General features: G+C 38.3%; 3 protein-coding genes across 3 annotated transcripts; 2 read left to right on the top strand and 1 right to left on the bottom strand.

The window, feature by feature from the left end:
* Nucleotides 1-257: 257 nt before the first annotated feature.
* Nucleotides 258-11,080, top strand: LOC134746812 (uncharacterized). Its single transcript, XM_063681370.1, has 9 exons — nucleotides 258-414; nucleotides 916-1,047; nucleotides 1,491-1,616; nucleotides 1,932-2,101; nucleotides 3,896-4,058; nucleotides 5,006-5,091; nucleotides 7,542-7,716; nucleotides 9,069-9,330; nucleotides 10,851-11,080. Exons 1-9 carry the CDS (start codon nucleotides 358-360, stop codon nucleotides 10,979-10,981), a joined length of 1,302 nt encoding a protein of 433 aa, XP_063537440.1. The 5' UTR covers nucleotides 258-357; the 3' UTR covers nucleotides 10,982-11,080.
* Nucleotides 11,081-11,118: 38 nt separating this feature from the next.
* On the bottom strand, nucleotides 11,119-13,635 carry LOC134746782 (TBC1 domain family member 31). The gene has a single exon (XM_063681322.1). It carries the CDS (start codon nucleotides 13,516-13,518, stop codon nucleotides 11,119-11,121), a length of 2,400 nt encoding a protein of 799 aa, XP_063537392.1. The 5' UTR covers nucleotides 13,519-13,635.
* Nucleotides 13,636-14,021: 386 nt separating this feature from the next.
* Nucleotides 14,022-16,625, top strand: LOC134746748 (uncharacterized). Its single transcript, XM_063681274.1, has 2 exons — nucleotides 14,022-14,267; nucleotides 14,754-16,625. Exon 2 carries the CDS (start codon nucleotides 14,762-14,764, stop codon nucleotides 16,550-16,552), a length of 1,791 nt encoding a protein of 596 aa, XP_063537344.1. The 5' UTR covers nucleotides 14,022-14,267; nucleotides 14,754-14,761; the 3' UTR covers nucleotides 16,553-16,625.
* Nucleotides 16,626-17,765: the final 1,140 nt, after the last annotated feature.

Raw genomic sequence — 17,765 nt, forward strand, 5'->3', positions numbered from 1 at the left:
TGAAGATGCGTGTGGTGTCACGCTCCCACTTACACCGTGTGCAAGCACATTAAAATTGGATAACTCCAATCTGATTTCCTTTTTTTTCTACCACTAAGCTTGTATAACATATGGAGTTATATTTACTTAAATGCGGATGATATTATTCCTGAAATTAACTTCTGAAAATTTACTATAAACAAATGGTATGCCTGAAAAAAGTTGCCAGACGAAAAAAACGAAACAATGCGCAGGCGCATTAACCTAAATAAAAAGAGGGTAGTTTCAAAATAAATATTAAATTAACGCATAATGTTGTCAGTCTATGATTTAGGTAAAGTGATTGTGATCGTGTAATATTTAATTAACGAAAGTTTAATGTTGGATTGGTTGTTAGAAGTAATTAAACAAAACATCACGATGTGCCCCACAACGGTAAGTTATTAAATATTCTTACTACATTATAATTTCTTAATTCATTTGCAATCAATATAGTTAGGAATGCATGCCATAAAACATTCTCCGTTTAGTTTATGTAAAAGTATCTAAATAAGGAGTTGAGTGTGAATTTCGGTTCAATTTCTTAAATAACAAAGTGATTGGGTAACGTGACTCATTTACATCAATAAAAATGGAAAATTTTATGGTAAAATCGTACCCACCTATTTATCGAATCGTATCGATTAATTGGCCTTTCAAAAATATTATTTAGTTTAGGTATAGGTAGGTATTACATGTGTTTTTAGTAGTTTAATTGCAATTGGCTTACTAATATTAGGGTACCTATTGCGTTAGGTTGTAGATAGTGCTTAACAAAAATAATAGACCCCAGGATGCGACTACAGAATCTGTTCGAGGGTGTTTTTTTTTGCTGCAGTTGACTAAATAATTAATATTTATAACGTGTTGTTTAGAAATTGAATTGTTTGAGAACAGGAAGCTTACACGGACGTGGTGGAGCTATGCGCGCTGCTGCAATGTCTTGGGTTCAGCGTGAAGTCACTCAATACCAGCGACGGCAACATGAGTCAGGAGAATGGCGCCAGGACCGTGATTATCAACTGCCAGGTATGTTTGAAGAGATAACCTCGAAAACAACTGATGGGATGGGGAAAACTGGGTTAGGTTTGCTTGAAGCACTGGTATAGCGTATAGCCCCAGACGAGCGGTAAAGCCCTAACCGCATTGCGAGTTTTGGCTGCTGTGTATATAGGATAGGATGAACGGTTTACGCTACGAACGGTTTTTGTTATGTTGGCAAAAAGAATGACATTGAAATTTTCCCAAGTCCCAAGAGCGGCCCCCCCTTTGCTATACTCTAACCGGATGAACAGATGTTCCGAAATTCGAGTATTTCAGAATGTCCTAGTTTCTAGTAATGGATTCTGGTCATACCCCGGAAATTGGGACAGTACATATAAATTTTTGCGGGTCCTGAATTTCCACTCAGAAACCTCAGTCTCTGCTCTGATATTCTAGGTAACATTATTGACAAATTACCCTATTTGCAGGCTTCTGGGCTGCATGTGGTGCTGGAAAGCGGGAGTTCTTCATGCTCCTGTCCACCTGAAGCCAGCCAGCACAACAGTGGCGTGTGGCATGTGTCTGGGATATCAGGCGGCCAACGGCTTGACAAGGTGAGCCATCAGTTTAGATGCATCGGACCGGTACCATCGCACTACTCACATCTACAGTTGCTGAAAGTTTCATAAAAGTTGGGTCGGAAATTTCAGGACAATATTATAGGAAATTAAGGAAAAATTTATTTTTGAAAATTTCGATCCCCATAAAAAATTGGTATGAGGTTTCAGATTTTTTTAATGTTGAATCGGGTATTGCTGGTTTAGATAATTTCATTGACGTCGGCTTTGATAAGTAAATGATCATGTTTGGCTTACGATGCGCGTGTACCCTACACGCTGCGCTGAGCGTTTACCTTAATATAATTCCAGGAGTTCGGCTGCTCGATCCTCGGCCAGCTCCCTAAGGCGCATCGCGAGCGCCTGTCCGCGGAGCTGCGTGACATAATGCGCTGCATCAGGGAGAGCGGCGACATCGACGACAACAAAGAAAAGGTCAACAAGTCCGCCAGCATGATCGAGGTTAAGGTATCTCCGGAGAGGTGAGAAGGAATTTGAACCCCCTGTATCCATACTAATTATAAATGCGAAGGTGTGTCCGTCTGTCTGTCTGTTACCTCTTCACCGATTTAATTGAAATTTGGTATACAGATAGTAACCTAGTCCTAGGAAGGACAGGATACTTTTTATCCCAGAACTCGCCCCTCAAGGGGGTAAATAGGGGGGTGGAAATTTGTATGAGGAATCAATAACCGCTGAACGATTTACATGAAACTTAGTATAGGGATAGCTTGAGCTGTGCGGAAGGAAATAGAATAATTTTTATTCCCGAAATCATCCCTTAAGGGTGTAAAAAATAAGGTCAAAATTTATAGAGTAAACCAATTTGGGGGTGAAAAAAAAAGGATGGATTTAAAAGCAGATTTGTTTAAAAATTAAGGTACCCAAATTACTAATTCCACGCAGACGAAGTCGCGTAGTATTATATAGATTTTACATTACAATGGCCGCAGAGCGATGCGGTAGGCGACATCGACAAGTCCAAAGAAAAGGCTAACAATTCCGCCAGCATGATCGAGGTTAAGGTGTCGTCGAAGAGGTGAAAAGGAATTTGAGCCTTTTGTATATTAGATAGATTTCATATTGAATTGGCCGCGGCTAAAGCTTAGTACACAGATGCAGCAGTTACTATAGAGTCAAACGAGTTTGAAACTTTTTCACATTACTTAGATTTCATATTTAAATGGCAGTGAGAGTGGTTTGAAAAGTAGAACCTCAAGCGTTGCGAGGGTTTAAGGCTCGTGCCTTAAGACAGGGCCTAAGATGGAGCTCACCGGATTTGTTTAACCCTCGTGGGTTAAACCATAGAGTAACTTATACTAGAGCGGTACTGTCATAGTAAATTTTGTAACCCCAGTAAATTCACTGCCATCTGTCGACACACTTTAAAACTAAAAATGAAGATTTATAAAAATACGATAGAATGTATTTAAATACCTAAGATAAATGATTTTTTTTATTTGCATTAATTATTTTTATGATTTCGACCCATGTTCTTTCACTGATATGCGTTAAAATGGTTAAATAACAAACGAAACCGTCAACGCCATCTATACAACTGTAGGCCAAAACTAGTAGCGCCCTCTGAGCGAGAATCAAATTTTCTTGATTTTCGAGGCACGTTTTTTCCTTAGACTGTATCTATCTATTACGGAGTTATATCTATCTTTGGTTAAACAAATCCGGTGAGCTCCATCTTAGGCCCTGTCTTCCCGTTCCATCAGGTGTGACTAGGGCCAATCGCTGATCAGTTTATTAAAAAAAACAAATGAACGTTACTCATTTAAAATTTTCATTAATCATTTAAAATTATCACTCAAAAGTTAATTCTGAGGAATTGAATATGAGGAATTAATCATAAACAGTAATTTTAAGTATATTTGTAACTAACAAAATATGGATTGTATCGTCCAAAATAAATGATTTTGATTTTGATTTTTTTTATAAACATTGTGCATTTTATGAAATATAGTATTTTGTATTGTGTTTCTAATTAAACAACTCAGAATTTGCATGCACTAACTTTACCACGCTTGTAGATAAAATGTAACTTGCTCATCAGTAAATAAAGAGAGCCCTTACGAGCAGGGCCGTGTTGCATAATGAACTACAACTAATATTACAAGCGGAACTCCTTTTCTTATTTCACTTATTAGAAAACGAGTTCCGCTTTAAATATTATTAGTTGTAGTTTATTATGCAACACGGCCCCGGTGTGGTGAAAAGGACGACTAGCGCTAGCCAGACTTCACCAACAATTTTTCTTTCCATTCCAGACTTAGTCTGACAAAAGCGGAAACCCCAACCCGTTACCGATCCCTGGACACGCTGACGGCGGCGAAGGAGGCCGACCAGCAGTTGCCGACGCCCGGCTTACTGCAGAAGAAACTTGTGCTCACCGACACGTCCGCTGATGACGTCACTACTGATAAGAAAAATGTACTTACTAACCAATATTTGTAGTTTTGTACTGAAGTACCTTTACTACGTATTCATACGTTGGATTGGATTGGGCAGATTGAATGTACATAAGTAGATTGAGCAATTAAACTGTTATTTTAGTAATAGTTGGGATATATATTGGGAATGGGATATAATAGCCTGCCAAACCAATTTGTCCGTAGAAAAACCACGCTTTTTGGGGAAAAGGCGCTAAATCTGGAAAAAGTAGGGGTGAAGGGCTTAATCTCCCATAAAAATCGTCATTTCCTGCTATTTTCTAGTGAAAAATTAGTTTCCTATGCAGAAGATCTAGTTTACAATCGCTGGGCAGTGTGATCAAAATGATCAAGCCTACTACAAACTTCGAAACTGCATCCATCTCTATCTCTCATGCAATATTAGAGTGCGACGGCCTGCTAAAAGCGGAAACCCTGAACCCGTTACCGATCCCTGGACACGCTGACGGCGGCGAAGGAGGCCGACCAGCAGTTGCCGACACCTGGCTTGCTGCAGAAAAAACTTGTGCTCACCGACACGTCCGCTGAAGACGTCACTACTGATAATAAAAACGCACTAAATAATTTAGCGATATTTTTTAACACCTGTATTCCACAGAGTTACCCCACACTACCGTCTCCCGAGCGCCGGCGTCTAGTCTACTCATGGGCCGCCCGACACTATTATTATGCGTCATTTAAGCATCGGCACAGAATAAGTAATAGTATTGGCATCGGCGTCTAGTCAGCGTTAGGGAAAATGGCGTCACTGCGCAGTTGCGTCAACGTTGCGCCGAGCAGCGGCCATAAAGTTGACTAGACGCCGACGCTCGGGAGACGGTAGTGTGGGGTAACTCTGTGGAATACCGGTGTTAGAAAAAGATATGTCGCTAAGCGCGCGCCTCTGCACGATTTGTACATTGTAATCATTTGAATGTTATTTTTCAGTTGATGTGTCGAAGGCAAAGCACTTACACGTTGTCATCTCCGGGCAGTGTCAGTGGCAGTGTCAAAATTCGAAACAAGACGTCTAGGTGAGGCAATTCTTTAAATTAAATTAATAGTACATTTCGATGCTAGTGCGGAAAGTTTGTCATTACTTCACGAGTTCCGAGATATCGGGACGAGTGAAGAATGACATATCCGCACGTGTATCGAACGACGTTTTTTTAATACAGTTGCGAAAAAATAAGAACAGGTCAAGTATTAAGGAATGGAATTAGAAACTTTTTATATTATTAATTCTGTGACATCATTGACATTGACATTATGAAGAGGTGTTTTCTAGCCTTTATTCGACTAGAATAGATTTTGTTATTATTATTGAACCCACTTCAATGAAAGTTTTTTTGTCAAATGCATGTTCTATAAGACAGAAACAATTGTAAATATTAAAACATTGTACTATTATTACCTAAATATCGTTATTTACGATTATTTGTGTATCGTATATTTATAAAAACAATGTCGAATGTTGCCTTTGGAAACTTAAAACATTCTTGCAGTAAGATAATACGCCTCTTCTTCGACAGGCGTTCCGTTCTATTCAGACAACTAAATAAACGTGTTATAATACTTATAATGATGAAGAGGTAAGTAATAAAATATGAAATATGCATATTTTTCGTATTCTTACATCAACAGTAGGTTTTTATGTTGATTACGACGTTTAAAGGAAACTAATATAAACACTCATCAATAAGTAGTCATGAATTGGAACAAGTATAAATTTAAAAAAAAATTGGAAAAGGAAAAAGCACTAGTTCGCGAAAACCATCTTTCCGCTAAACAGCCACGAAAAGTAGCACTTTTTGAGCAACTGTATTAAAAATGAAATTTATTAATGTATGCAGAGAATGGGCCCACAATGGGTTAACCCAAACCCACTATACTATGGCAAGGGTTAAATTAAGAGGCTATGATTTTAACAGTCTATGTGGGTAGGTTTTAGGGTTTCGTACCCAAAGGGTAAAATGGGACCCTATTTTACTAAGACTCCACTGTCCGTCTGTCTTTGTCACCAGGCTGTATCTCATGAACCGTGATAGCTAGAAAGTTGAAATTTCACAGATGTATTTCTGTTGCCGCTATAACAACAATTACTAAAAACGGAATAAAATAAATATTTAAGTGGGGCTCCCATACTAAAAAGTACGGAACCCTCGGTGGGCGAGTCCCACTCGCACTTGTCCGGTTTTTATTAGATCATACGGTTGCCAAAAACTATGCATAGTAATCTTGAGGTCTTTCTCTATAGTAAATTCATCGACTGGAATCCTGATTATAATTAAGGGTAAGGGTAAGTAAGCCCAAAAAAACACCTTAAAAAATTTCATCTATAATCAACTCGCTCGATAGAAACATTTACGAACATAGGTCTAAAACGCCTATTAAGAATTTGTAATTAATTTTGCACAACTGCTATTAACATGAAAATTAAATACTTCTAAAACTAGTAACTATAAAATAACTTTATAAAAAAAAGAATTTATTTTACCACTGCCGGATTTATTGATTTATATATATAATAATCCATACCAAACTGCAGCTTTCTAGTACTAACGATCATGGAGCAAAGCCTCGTACAGACAGACGGACATGGCGAAACTATAAGGGTTCCTCTACGGAACCCTAAATTAAATAACAATGATATCCATCCAATCCCGGGCACACACGGCCGGCCGCCCACTGCTCAGGGAGCTGCGACCTGAACTCACGGCGCCTTATATTTCAAACTCAAATAAATGTCATATACTAAGAAAAATTGACCAAGGCCTCCAGTGCCCCAGGCTGCAATTGAACCAGCGTCCTCTGCTATCGCGGCAGGTGCCTGTGCCATTCGGCCACCGAGCCATAGCGGCATAGGTCGAAAATTTCCAAGTATATGCACTTCTTACTGAAGGCTATGGCGCCCCCTGGCCATCCCTAAGGTAGAACAGTATGGTTCGACCTTCCAAAGATAGATATAACTCCGTAATAGATGGATACAGTCTAAGGAAAAAACGTGCCTCGAAAATCAAGAAAATTTTATTCTTGTTCAGAGGGCGCTACTAGCTTTGGCCTATTGTCGTATAGATGGCGTTGAGGGTTTCGTTTGTTATTTAACAATTTTAACACATATCAGTGAAAGAACATGGGTCAAAATCATAAGAATAATTAATGCAAATAAAAAAAATCATTTATCCATATTTAAATACATTTTATCGTATTTTTATAAATCTTCATTTTTTGTTTTAAAGTGTGTCGACAGATGGCAGTGAATTTACTGGGGTTACAAAATTTACTATGACAGTACCGCTCTAGTATAAGTTACTCTATGCTATGACAGTACCGCTCCATCTTATTATATCCTCTTTGGTGGTTACTCTATGGACCTTCTAACTGAGTCATCCATGTGATTCCGAGCTAGCGAGAGAGATGGCGCTGCTAATCAATACTGTTAGAAGAATTACAACAAATTAAATTAATTTTATTAATTTTTCAGCCCCATCCAGCAGCCTCAAAGCGTGGTACTGGAGAGCCTAGTAGCCGCTGAGAAGGCAGCCGAGGGTCTTCGCCAGCAACTGGCCACGATTATCAAACAATTCTCTGACGAGGGAAAGGATGATTCTTCCATGTCCTCGCTGATACTCGATGTCTCCAAGATATCCGTATTGAAGGTCAGTTAGAACATGATAACAAAACCTACTGATTTTTAGGGTTCCGTACCCAAAGGGTAAACGACACGTGACCCTATAAGACTCCGCTGTCCGTCTGTCTGTCACCAGGCTGTATCTCATAAACCGTGATAGCTAGACAGTTGAAATTTTCACAGATGATGCATTTCTGTTGCCGCTATAACAAACGGAACCCTCGGTTGGCGAGTCCGACTCGCACTTGTCCGGTTTTTCAGTAACTTTATCAACAGGCCATGATTCAATGAGGGCCGCCAGCGGCCTACTTGCATGGGCTACCGGTAAAGTTAACTAAATATATAAATATCATAGAGTAACTTATACTAGAGCGGTACTGTCATAGTAAATTTTGTAACCCCAGTAAATTCACTGCCATCTGTCGACACCACGAGTGGTCGACACACTTTAAAACTAAAAATGAAGATTTATAAAAGTACGATAAAATGTATTTAAATATGGATAAATGAATTTTTTTATTTGCATTAATTATTTTAATGATTTTGACCCATGTTCTTTCACTGATATGCGTTAAAATTGTTAATTAATAAACGAAATCGTCAACGCCATCTATACGACAGTAGGCCAAAGCTAGTAGCGCCCTCTGAACGAGAATCAAATTTTCTTGATTTTCGAGGCACGTTTTTTCCTTAGACTGTATCCATCTATTACGGAGTTATATCTATCTTTGTAAATATCATGGCGGTCTGCTATTGCTATACTCGACATTTTGTGAGGCGGACGGCAATCCACATAGCCTGATGCCATTTAAAAAAATCGTTTGTTCTATGACGCTAAGATATTTTCTTGTTACTTACTAAGGTAAGGGCCAGTTGCACCAACCACACTTGACGGATTGATCGTCACACAGTACTGAACTACGAAACTTCACATACAAAAATATTTAGCGAACGTTTTATTGGTGACAGACGACTTGATGCAAATGAAATGACCCCTAAAAGCCGCACCAGACTACAGCACCGCACCGTGACCTTGGTGCGGTCAAAATATCTCTTTCTCGTTCTTACTTATAGCTGCGTCCTTAACGCACGTACGGCGACCACCTTACACTATCTATACGTGCGCCGCACCGCACCGCGACCTTGGTGCGCATCACCCGTAAGAGAGAGCGAAAAAACTAATGCCAAAAGGCGTTCTCTGCCAGTTAACCATGAAAGTTGGTGCAAAGAAAAACAACAATCCAATAAAGACAATTGGCACATAATGATGGAAATATTCTGCGGAGGATATTTCATCGGTAAGCTTCGAGAGTTCGCATATAATCTTTTAATTTTTCCTTAATTTCAAAAATATATACAACACTAACCCTTTCTTTTCAGGGCACAGAACCAATGAAAACCCAGTTCGCGTCCAGCCCCAACCTCTCCGGCCTAGGCACCGTCTACGAAGATATGAAGAAGAACAAACTATTGAAAATGGAAAGTGCACCCACTTCGAATCTGGTGCCCAAGAAACAGACGCCCAACAAAGATGGCGGAATGGCATCCAAGCTTAGACGCCTTTCGCCTAACTTCTTCAAGAAGAATAGTAGCATCAAGAATGACAAATTGAAACCGCAGGATAAGAATAGTAAATTAAATAGTAAGGATTTTTTTACAAGTTTATTTTTTAATAACAAAAACTTCCGTGAGACACAGACATATTAAATATATTAAAAACGGGTCACTCACATATTTTAAGGCGACGAACGCTCGACATGTTTCATTCCGTACCGAGCAGTGTCGTCAGGAGCTGGCGGCTGGAACCGGCGCAGACTGCGGGCCACAACCCTCCGCGCCCTGGGCCGGTCCGCCAACGCAAGCTCCTGACGATCCTCAGTACGGAATGAAACATGTCGAACGTTTTTCGACTTGAAATACGTGAGTGACCCGTTTTTAATATTTGTACACCGATTTCACGGTAGAATATGATGACGTAACCCGTCGTCACCCTGCGACATATTTAATACAAGTATGTAAGTTCAGGCATAGAGTAACTTATACTAGAGCGGTACTGTCATAGTAAATTTTGTAACCCCAGTAAATTCACTGCCATCTGTCGACACACTTTAAAACTAAAAATAAATATTTATAAAAATACGATAAAATGTATTTAAATATGGATAAATGATTTTTTTATTTGCATTAATTATTTTTATATGATTTTGACCCATGTTCTTTCACTGGTATGCGTTAAAATTATAAATAACAAACGAAACAGTCAACGCCCTCTATACGAGTGTAGGCCAAAACTAGTGGCGCCATCTGATCGAGAATCAAATTTTCGTGATTTTCGAGGCACGTTTTTTCCTTAGACTGTATCCATCTATTACGGAGTTATATCTATCTTTGGTTCAGGTCAAATCTTAAAGGCTAAAGTAGCTACTTCCCATTATTCGATTGAGCTGAAACTTAACATTCATTTAAATAAGTTGGTGACAACAATATTATGGTACTATCAAGCTGATCTGATGATAGACACAGGAGGTGGCCATAGTATTTAACTCTGTGATGAAACAACGCAATCTGATTGTGTTTGGGTTTGTTAGAATTGTCTCTATGAGTATTAATTGCCTGTCGAAAGAAAAGTACAGTCAGCGATGAAAGCTTGTATATCAATAATGAAATTTTTGACAAAAACGTAATTTATTGGACACAGGCGCTGGCGTTAAGTACTTCTTTCGTTGCAACAGATGGCGCTAACGTATACGTATAAAAGCCTCAATCAGTCCCAAGCTCCCAAGAGCCTAATACTTGGCCTAAGCCTATTAAGTGCTCAAAACTATCGGCCCTCGTCGTTATCCTAATAAGGTTCTATCAGAATACAAATCTATTGTTTGTTATTGTTACGGGAAGAATCAATATATAGTTTGGTAGAAAATTAGATAGAATTTCTTATCCAACAAATCAGCGACAGAAAATGAATGCTCTCTGCCTTAATAAATTATAAAATTTATTAAGGTTCAAGGCTCCGGTCAAGGGTACCAGAGCCTTCATATTCCATTAAAACAGGCTCTACAATTTGAATACACACTGCACAATGCCTTTCGAGGCTATTGTTCAGATTATGATGAATAACCCTTGTGCAGTTCACTTGTATAACCAAGACTATTTTTTTTCCAGGCATCTTCAAGCCTAAGGCAGTGACTCCTAAACTTAAATCAGAATCAAACCCAAACCTAAGTGCATCGTCAAAGAAAAGATTTAGCCACATCAAATCCACCATACCACGACCTACACCAAAAAAGGAATAACATTTAAAGAAATATTTATAATGGTTTTAAAATTTATTTATTTAACTAAAATTGGATAGCAGTGTCTTTTATTAAATATATTAACTAAACTAAACAGTATTTCATTATACCTAACAGACTAGAGCTGGTACGAATTGCTAGGTATCAGATTCACTCCCACTTCTGAACAACATTTCAACTACTTTTTCTAACTCATCATCAGTCCTCTTACCTTTACATTTGGACGAACGCTTACCTAAACCTTTATCTTTGGCTGTAGATTTTAATTTGTTTTTTAAATCAATCTTCGGCACTAAATATGTAGCATGTCTTTCTTTGAAAAGTTTTTTGTCCCCCATGTTGAGGCAACTTTGCTTTTTCTTTGCATGTTTTCCGACATATTTTGGACTGGTAAATAATTCTTCAGTATCATCATCGTCATCACTGCGAGTTATTTTAGACTCAGAAGTTGATTCAAATCTATTTTTAATTTCCTTTTCTTGAGTTCTAGTAGTCAAGTCTTTCAGTGTAAAATTTTCTGGTTTCTTAATTTTGTCTCTTTCGTTCTTTGCTAGTTTTAGGCAGATGGTGGCTTTGGGATAGCCAGTAAACTGCTGGTAGCACACACCTTTATCCAGAGGCACAAAACTGTTGAAGAACCTCCTAGGATGGATGTCATCTGGAGTATCATTTAGTAGCATGTAAGCTTTTTTCAGGAATGTTTTCTTATCTATTGGGTTTTGCATATGGAAGAAATTCTCCAGTTGCTGATGTGTTTTTAGTTTTTTTATAGCATTTTTCTGCACAATGTTGTATGAAACTACAGCCATTAGAATAAAAGCTGGCTCATTGCTGAGGATGTGATCCCAGAGTATCAACCATTCTGTGCAGGTCAATACTTCACTGAAGGCGGTTTCTAATATCTTTAGAGCATAAACCTGGCTGGTGACTCCAACATCACAGTAATGTTTCAGTAGCTGTGGGTCATGGTCTCCAAGTACATTTTCTATCATCGCCAGTATGCTGAGTGGTGGGAATGGAGCATATTCAAACCACAACTGGCAGTGGTTTAGTAGAATTGTCGCTACACACTCGAACAACAGCAGAGGATCTTTTTGAAGAACTTTTACGAATGGGAATACAAACCCTGGCAGGCATTTCATTACACCAAAGAGTGGACACCAGTGTGCAAGACATGAGAGTAAGCGTTTTAAGGTTTTCAGTGTGATTGAACTGTGGATTGTGAATTGTTTTTCAATGTCTTTGTAACTTGGATGGTTACCTTTTTCAATCAAAGCTGAATAAGCCACCTTGTTTATAGGGGTCTCTAGGAGAGACCTCCATATTACTGGCCTAAATTTATCAGGATACTCTCCATACTGCATTAGAATCCTCCGAAGTCTGGCACTGTCCATACAAACTCGCATCTTTTGTTCAACTTCAGCTCTCATGGTTACTTTGGCTTGTTCTTTGTATATAGACTTGCTTTGTAACAAAGGTTCTGTATTTGGGCTTGCCCTAGGCAGTTGTGGTTGATCCATTACATAGGAAGAGTTGTAAATATTAACCTCTCCCAGTTTCAATATGCAAAGAAAATATTTACCTGTTGGGCTTACAACAAATTTGCGTATACCTGATGACTCTGGACTAACAGTCTGAAGTATTGTGAGAGACTCTAAATCCAGCAGGCGAAGTGCGCAGTCACTCCCTAATATTGCTAGGATTTTATTTGCACCTCCATCGAATACTTGTGGTATAAAAGCAATATGCTGAGCTCCCGATATACCATATTTTGTTAGATCTATTGATTTTAGGGCTTTCCATGTGTCCATGCTAAAAAGTATCAGTGTTGTGCTGATACCTGCCATTGCCATAGCTCTGCCATTCATTGTAAATGCAATATTTCTCATATTCTTTAAATCTGTTGGTATTATCTGTTTAACAGACTTCATGTTTTCATGTTTCCATATCTGTACTGTGTCATTTTGAAAACAGGCTACTAAGTAGTCACCGGCCGGTGTAAATAATATCTGCTGAATTTGAGCACCCAAGTATGTATTTAGGGTGAAATATTTGGTGTAGTGTGTCAGTTCCCAGAGTATGGCTTCCACGGGGCTCGCGGTTAGTAAGTTATTAAGCTTGTTATTCGAGAATGAGATATGCTTCACCGGAGCTGTGTGTCCAGTCAAAGTAAGAGAGATTTTTCCAGTTTCAGCAGAAAGGAAGGAAATGTCGCATTTCTTTGTATTAGTCACTACTAGCTCGTCTGTTTTGTTTGGTATGAAATGGAGTGCCGTACATGGCCCGAGATGGGTAAACTTCCAAAATTTGAGCTCGGAAAAGTCTAATATGAAGAGGTTTCCTACGGTGTCGGAACATGCGAGTTTCTCTTGAGAGTCGTCGAAGATTCCTGTAGAGAATCGAATTCTACGGTTCTCACCGTTGGGGTTTCTGATTGTATGGTGTAATTGTAAAATAACTCCATCCTTTGGTTTCGTTTTCAACTTAATATCGTACTTCTGCACATGACCGGAACCATCATGTTGGTCGAATTCCATTTAAAACTAAAAACAAATTTGTTGTTTGAGAAGACCATAACAAGACAATTTTTTAGTCAATAACATACTAGTTTAGGCCGACTTATTTTCAAATTTAGTTCAAATTTAAGCGATGCAGACTATTACAAACAAAACAATGTCAATGTCAAATTACAAAATGTCAAAGGCAAGGCCGCGTTCAAAAAGACGTAATGTAGTTTCGTCTCTGTAGAGATAACTAATCTTTAAATTAAATGGCCTATTATAGTTGGTCAAGCAAATCTTGTCAGTAGAAAAAGGCGGCAAATTTAAAAAATGTAGGCGCGAAGGGATATCGTCCCATAGAAAATTAGAATTTTGCCCCTTTTTCTACTGACAAGATTTGCTTGACCAACTATACTTATGTCATGAGGCGTTCGATTTAGCAGTCACTGGCAACATTAGGTTTTGAAATTGGGACTTCCCGGAAATGGGTTGTGTCAATGTCATTCACTTATGTCCATCTTATGTCACTGTCAAAAATGACCATCTCACACACCAGTCACACCACACACCTCACATAGCATTTATTGCTAAGTTGATTACAAATTTGCAACTTATTGGTTTTGCTAGAGTGCTCATGTTCTGAGGGAGAAAATATCTCATTTTCTATACCTACCTATTGTTGACCATGCGCTTGCGCCGTGCCACAGATTAATAAATATGCCGAGCTCCTTTGGAAGTAACTACAAGGAGGGGATTTAATACAGGAAAGCCATTTGGTTAATAAGGTTAGTCATAGGTCTTTGTCGCTCAACATGAACCTACAATATAAATATACTTACTTAGGTATACACTTATACACATATAATCACATTAAGTTGTTCCAGTCCATGTCTGAAATTAATTGCTATCTTTTGTTTATCTGCAATCTAGCCAGAAAGTTAATCTTATCAGATGAATCAGATAATTTTGTACCTATATAGGTGGAAAACACTGTATGGGTCATACACATTTTATAATATGCTTAACTCGTTTGCGTCTTTTCTGTAGACATCGTAAAGTTAAGGGAATCTAAAGCTTATTTTTGGACATCACTCTTACCATACAGGTGGGATTAATTTTTTCAGTACTTAAGACTCGAAAAGAATCACAAACCTCCTTTTGCTTTGCCATAGTCGGGTAAAAACGGAATATATATGAACTACATCAAGTGACCTTTTTCTAAAATATGTTTAGCCCATATCCTTTTCCACACTGTTAATTTTTTTTTTTAGAAGAAACAATGGGAAAGTACTCAATGCTGAGAAATTACATGAGAAGGTTGAAGATCAAGAAGGATGGTCATATTCTCAAAGACTGTTCTCTTGTCATTGAAGGAGATAGCTTCTTCAGGCAACATTACAAAGATAGTGGATTCAATTTCATCCTTGGAGGCGAATATGACAGGTATGCTGAATATTTAAGAACAATACTAAAATCTTTCATCAAAAGCAATGTAACTTGCTATGTAGTCTTCACTGGGGCTATGGATGTAGACTTGGAAAAGAGGAAAGTGATTCACCAAAATATCATAGATGATAGGGATAACATTGAACCCGGGGATAACAAGTTTTATGAACAAATTTTTACAAAGAGTGTGCATAGGGAGGTGCTTGAAGAACTAGGAATCAGGTATTGTGTTACTGAGTACAATGCTCGTCAAACTCTCTTAGATTTATCCAGAGAGTTCAACTGTCCTGTCCTGACCCACAATTTTGAACAGTGTCTTCTTGGCATGACTTGTATAATTCCGGGGTCAATATGGTATGACAAAAAAGAAAATCATGTTACTTGCCTAAAACAAACACCAGATTTTTTCAAAGAGCGTATTAAGATATCTGAGGATATGAAGCCAATATTCTTGACAATTTTAGATGAGAATTTACCGCTGTTTGATAAGATTCCCGAAATAATAGGATCAAACCCCCAATGGCATGTTGCACCATTGTTATACTGGATCAAAAAACAAGAGAGAGAGTCCTTAGAGAGAGTGATTGACAAATTAGATATGATGTTAACCACAATGGTACAGAAACAAATGTTTCGAGAATCAATTGATGAACTTACAAATCTAATTTTTCATAGAAGAGAATCCCATGCTTTGAGTTATTTAAAAGGAGACCAGACTGTTATTTTGGACGATGAGATAGAGAGATTCAAGAATGGAGTACTGACTGGCAAAACTCCGAGTGTTTACATAAATTTAAAAAATAAGGCAACATTTTCCGGCTCATGGGTACTTTTTAATGAAAGCAAACCGGACGCCCTTCTGCCTACATTGGATATTGTAATGTATGCCCACAGTCTTTTGTGGGATTCTCCGCAAAATTTAACTTTCATCGGTCGCAAGGGACGCTCAGTGGATGTCACTATTATGCCACCAAAATATTCACGGACCTCGAAGGAAGGGAGAAACAAAGAAGGGACCTTTGAGAAGTTTATTGAAGATAGTCTGCCTTGTTTTGATTGGTCGTTATTAAAGCATGTTCCAGAAGACAGTTGGCTGCTCATAGTTAGTCTGGTGTACTACATTTCGAAAGCCAATAGGGATTTCACCACAGAGACTTACAGTATTATTCTGTCCTACGTTATGCTTGGGCCCGTGTCAGCGAAAGTTGGGTTTCTTAGGAAAATCAAGAAAATGTCTTGCAGTTTGGAGTCAGGCGACGACGACGTTGAAATCTACACTTACAAAAACTGCCTAGAGGCGGCCAAAGCTATGACAGAATACTTTGATGAAGGAGATATCAAAAATACCTTTAATCGAGGCATTCTTCATGATTTAGCTGAATTCCAGCATTGTTTACAGCACGTAAACTATCTGAACATGTTGTGCGGAAATTTGAAATGTACGAATTATCACAAGACTTATAATGGTACCTTCGTCTTCAATATTCTTCTGCAGCTGAAGAAACATGATGATCCAATGCTTTTTTTTGAAACAAAGCTCGAGACCAGCCCTTCGGTCCTAAATTTTTACAAAAGCATTAAAGGAGCATTTGTTAATCTTTTATGTGCAACTAAGCTTAATTAAATAATTAATAAGTTAACGTTTTGAAACGCTTTCTTTTTGTACTTTTTAATTAAATCGATTATAATTTCAAATCATATTATTTTCTTCGTTTTAATTGGGTAGGTACCCTTTATTCGCCATGCGCTCAAGTTATATCGTTCCTCTAATATGGTCACATTCATATTCAGTTTAGGAGCTTAACTTAACACTGGTTGAATACGATCGCACGTCGCTCCGATGTTTGAGCGAGACAACGCTAAGCACGTATTATAGCGACATCCCGCTCGCACATCGTATCCAATGTGCTAAGCGCCAGCAAGCAGATGGAGCATCATTAGCACTAGCAATACAAATTTGATTTTCTTTTACCTCACCACGCGTCCACCTTTATCCATACTAATATTATTAATTGCGAAAGTAACTAAATATGTTTTTCTGTCTGTATGTTATCTCTTCACGCCAAAACCGCAAAACATTACGATGAAATTTGGTATGGAGAGAGTGTGGGAGAGAGTTTAAGGCCCGGGGAAGGCCATAGGATGGCATCGGAATATTTATCAATCATCATCATCATAAATGCAATTATAGAAATTACATACTAATCGCACGACCGAGAAGAAAACTACAGTTAGAGAAAAGCGCATACATCGCATAATAGATCCAATATATTTTTGAGTTAGGTGCATAACGATTATTGCGAATAGGGAATATTACGCGAAACTCTGCTCAGGGGCGCCACTACCACAATCTGAAGTTCTATCGCAAAACAAGAAAATCGAAATTTCGTTATCTCCTTTAGGCGGGCCAGGACAGATTCGTATTAAATCAGTTGAGGTTTAGGCCTTAATCTGAGTAAGTACGACTCTAAGGTTGCCAGTTTCTATTTAATTCGGATTCTAAATAGGTTTGATTATGAATAGGGCATTTTCTAAGTTATCCAAGTTCCTAAAATGTTAGGTTATTAGAATCTCAAATTCCTAGCACTTCAGATTCTCATTATGCCGATTTCTGAGTAGGACAGAAAATTACATATTTTAATCTTAGTATGTGTAATTCCGAGTACGACCGATTCGATGTTGATCGGATTCTGTTATAAAAAAAAAAAATATCCACAAAATATGTTCCATTATGCCAAAATAGATACTTGTCCATTGAACATTTCCTTCTCACCCTGAGTCGACGGAGCCCCGCTATGCGGGGCTCCTATTTCTCGGCGGTTTGGCCGTCGGGCATC

This window comes from Cydia strobilella, chromosome 13, assembly GCF_947568885.1.
Source record: "Cydia strobilella chromosome 13, ilCydStro3.1, whole genome shotgun sequence".
Taxonomy (NCBI): Eukaryota; Metazoa; Arthropoda; class Insecta; order Lepidoptera; family Tortricidae; genus Cydia; species Cydia strobilella.

Coding starts and splice junctions, on each gene's coding strand:
- LOC134746812 (XM_063681370.1), top strand. CDS start 358: ATGTTGGATTGGTTGTTAGAAGTAATTAAACAAAACATCACGATGTGC. Junction 2,102..3,895: donor GTTAAGGTATCTCCGGAGAG/GTGAGAAGGAAT, acceptor TTTCCATTCCAG/ACTTAGTCTGACAAAAGCGG. Junction 9,331..10,850: donor TAAGAATAGTAAATTAAATA/GTAAGGATTTTT, acceptor TTTTTTTTCCAG/GCATCTTCAAGCCTAAGGCA.
- LOC134746782 (XM_063681322.1), bottom strand. CDS start 13,518: ATGGAATTCGACCAACATGATGGTTCCGGTCATGTGCAGAAGTACGAT.
- LOC134746748 (XM_063681274.1), top strand. CDS start 14,762: ATGGGAAAGTACTCAATGCTGAGAAATTACATGAGAAGGTTGAAGATC.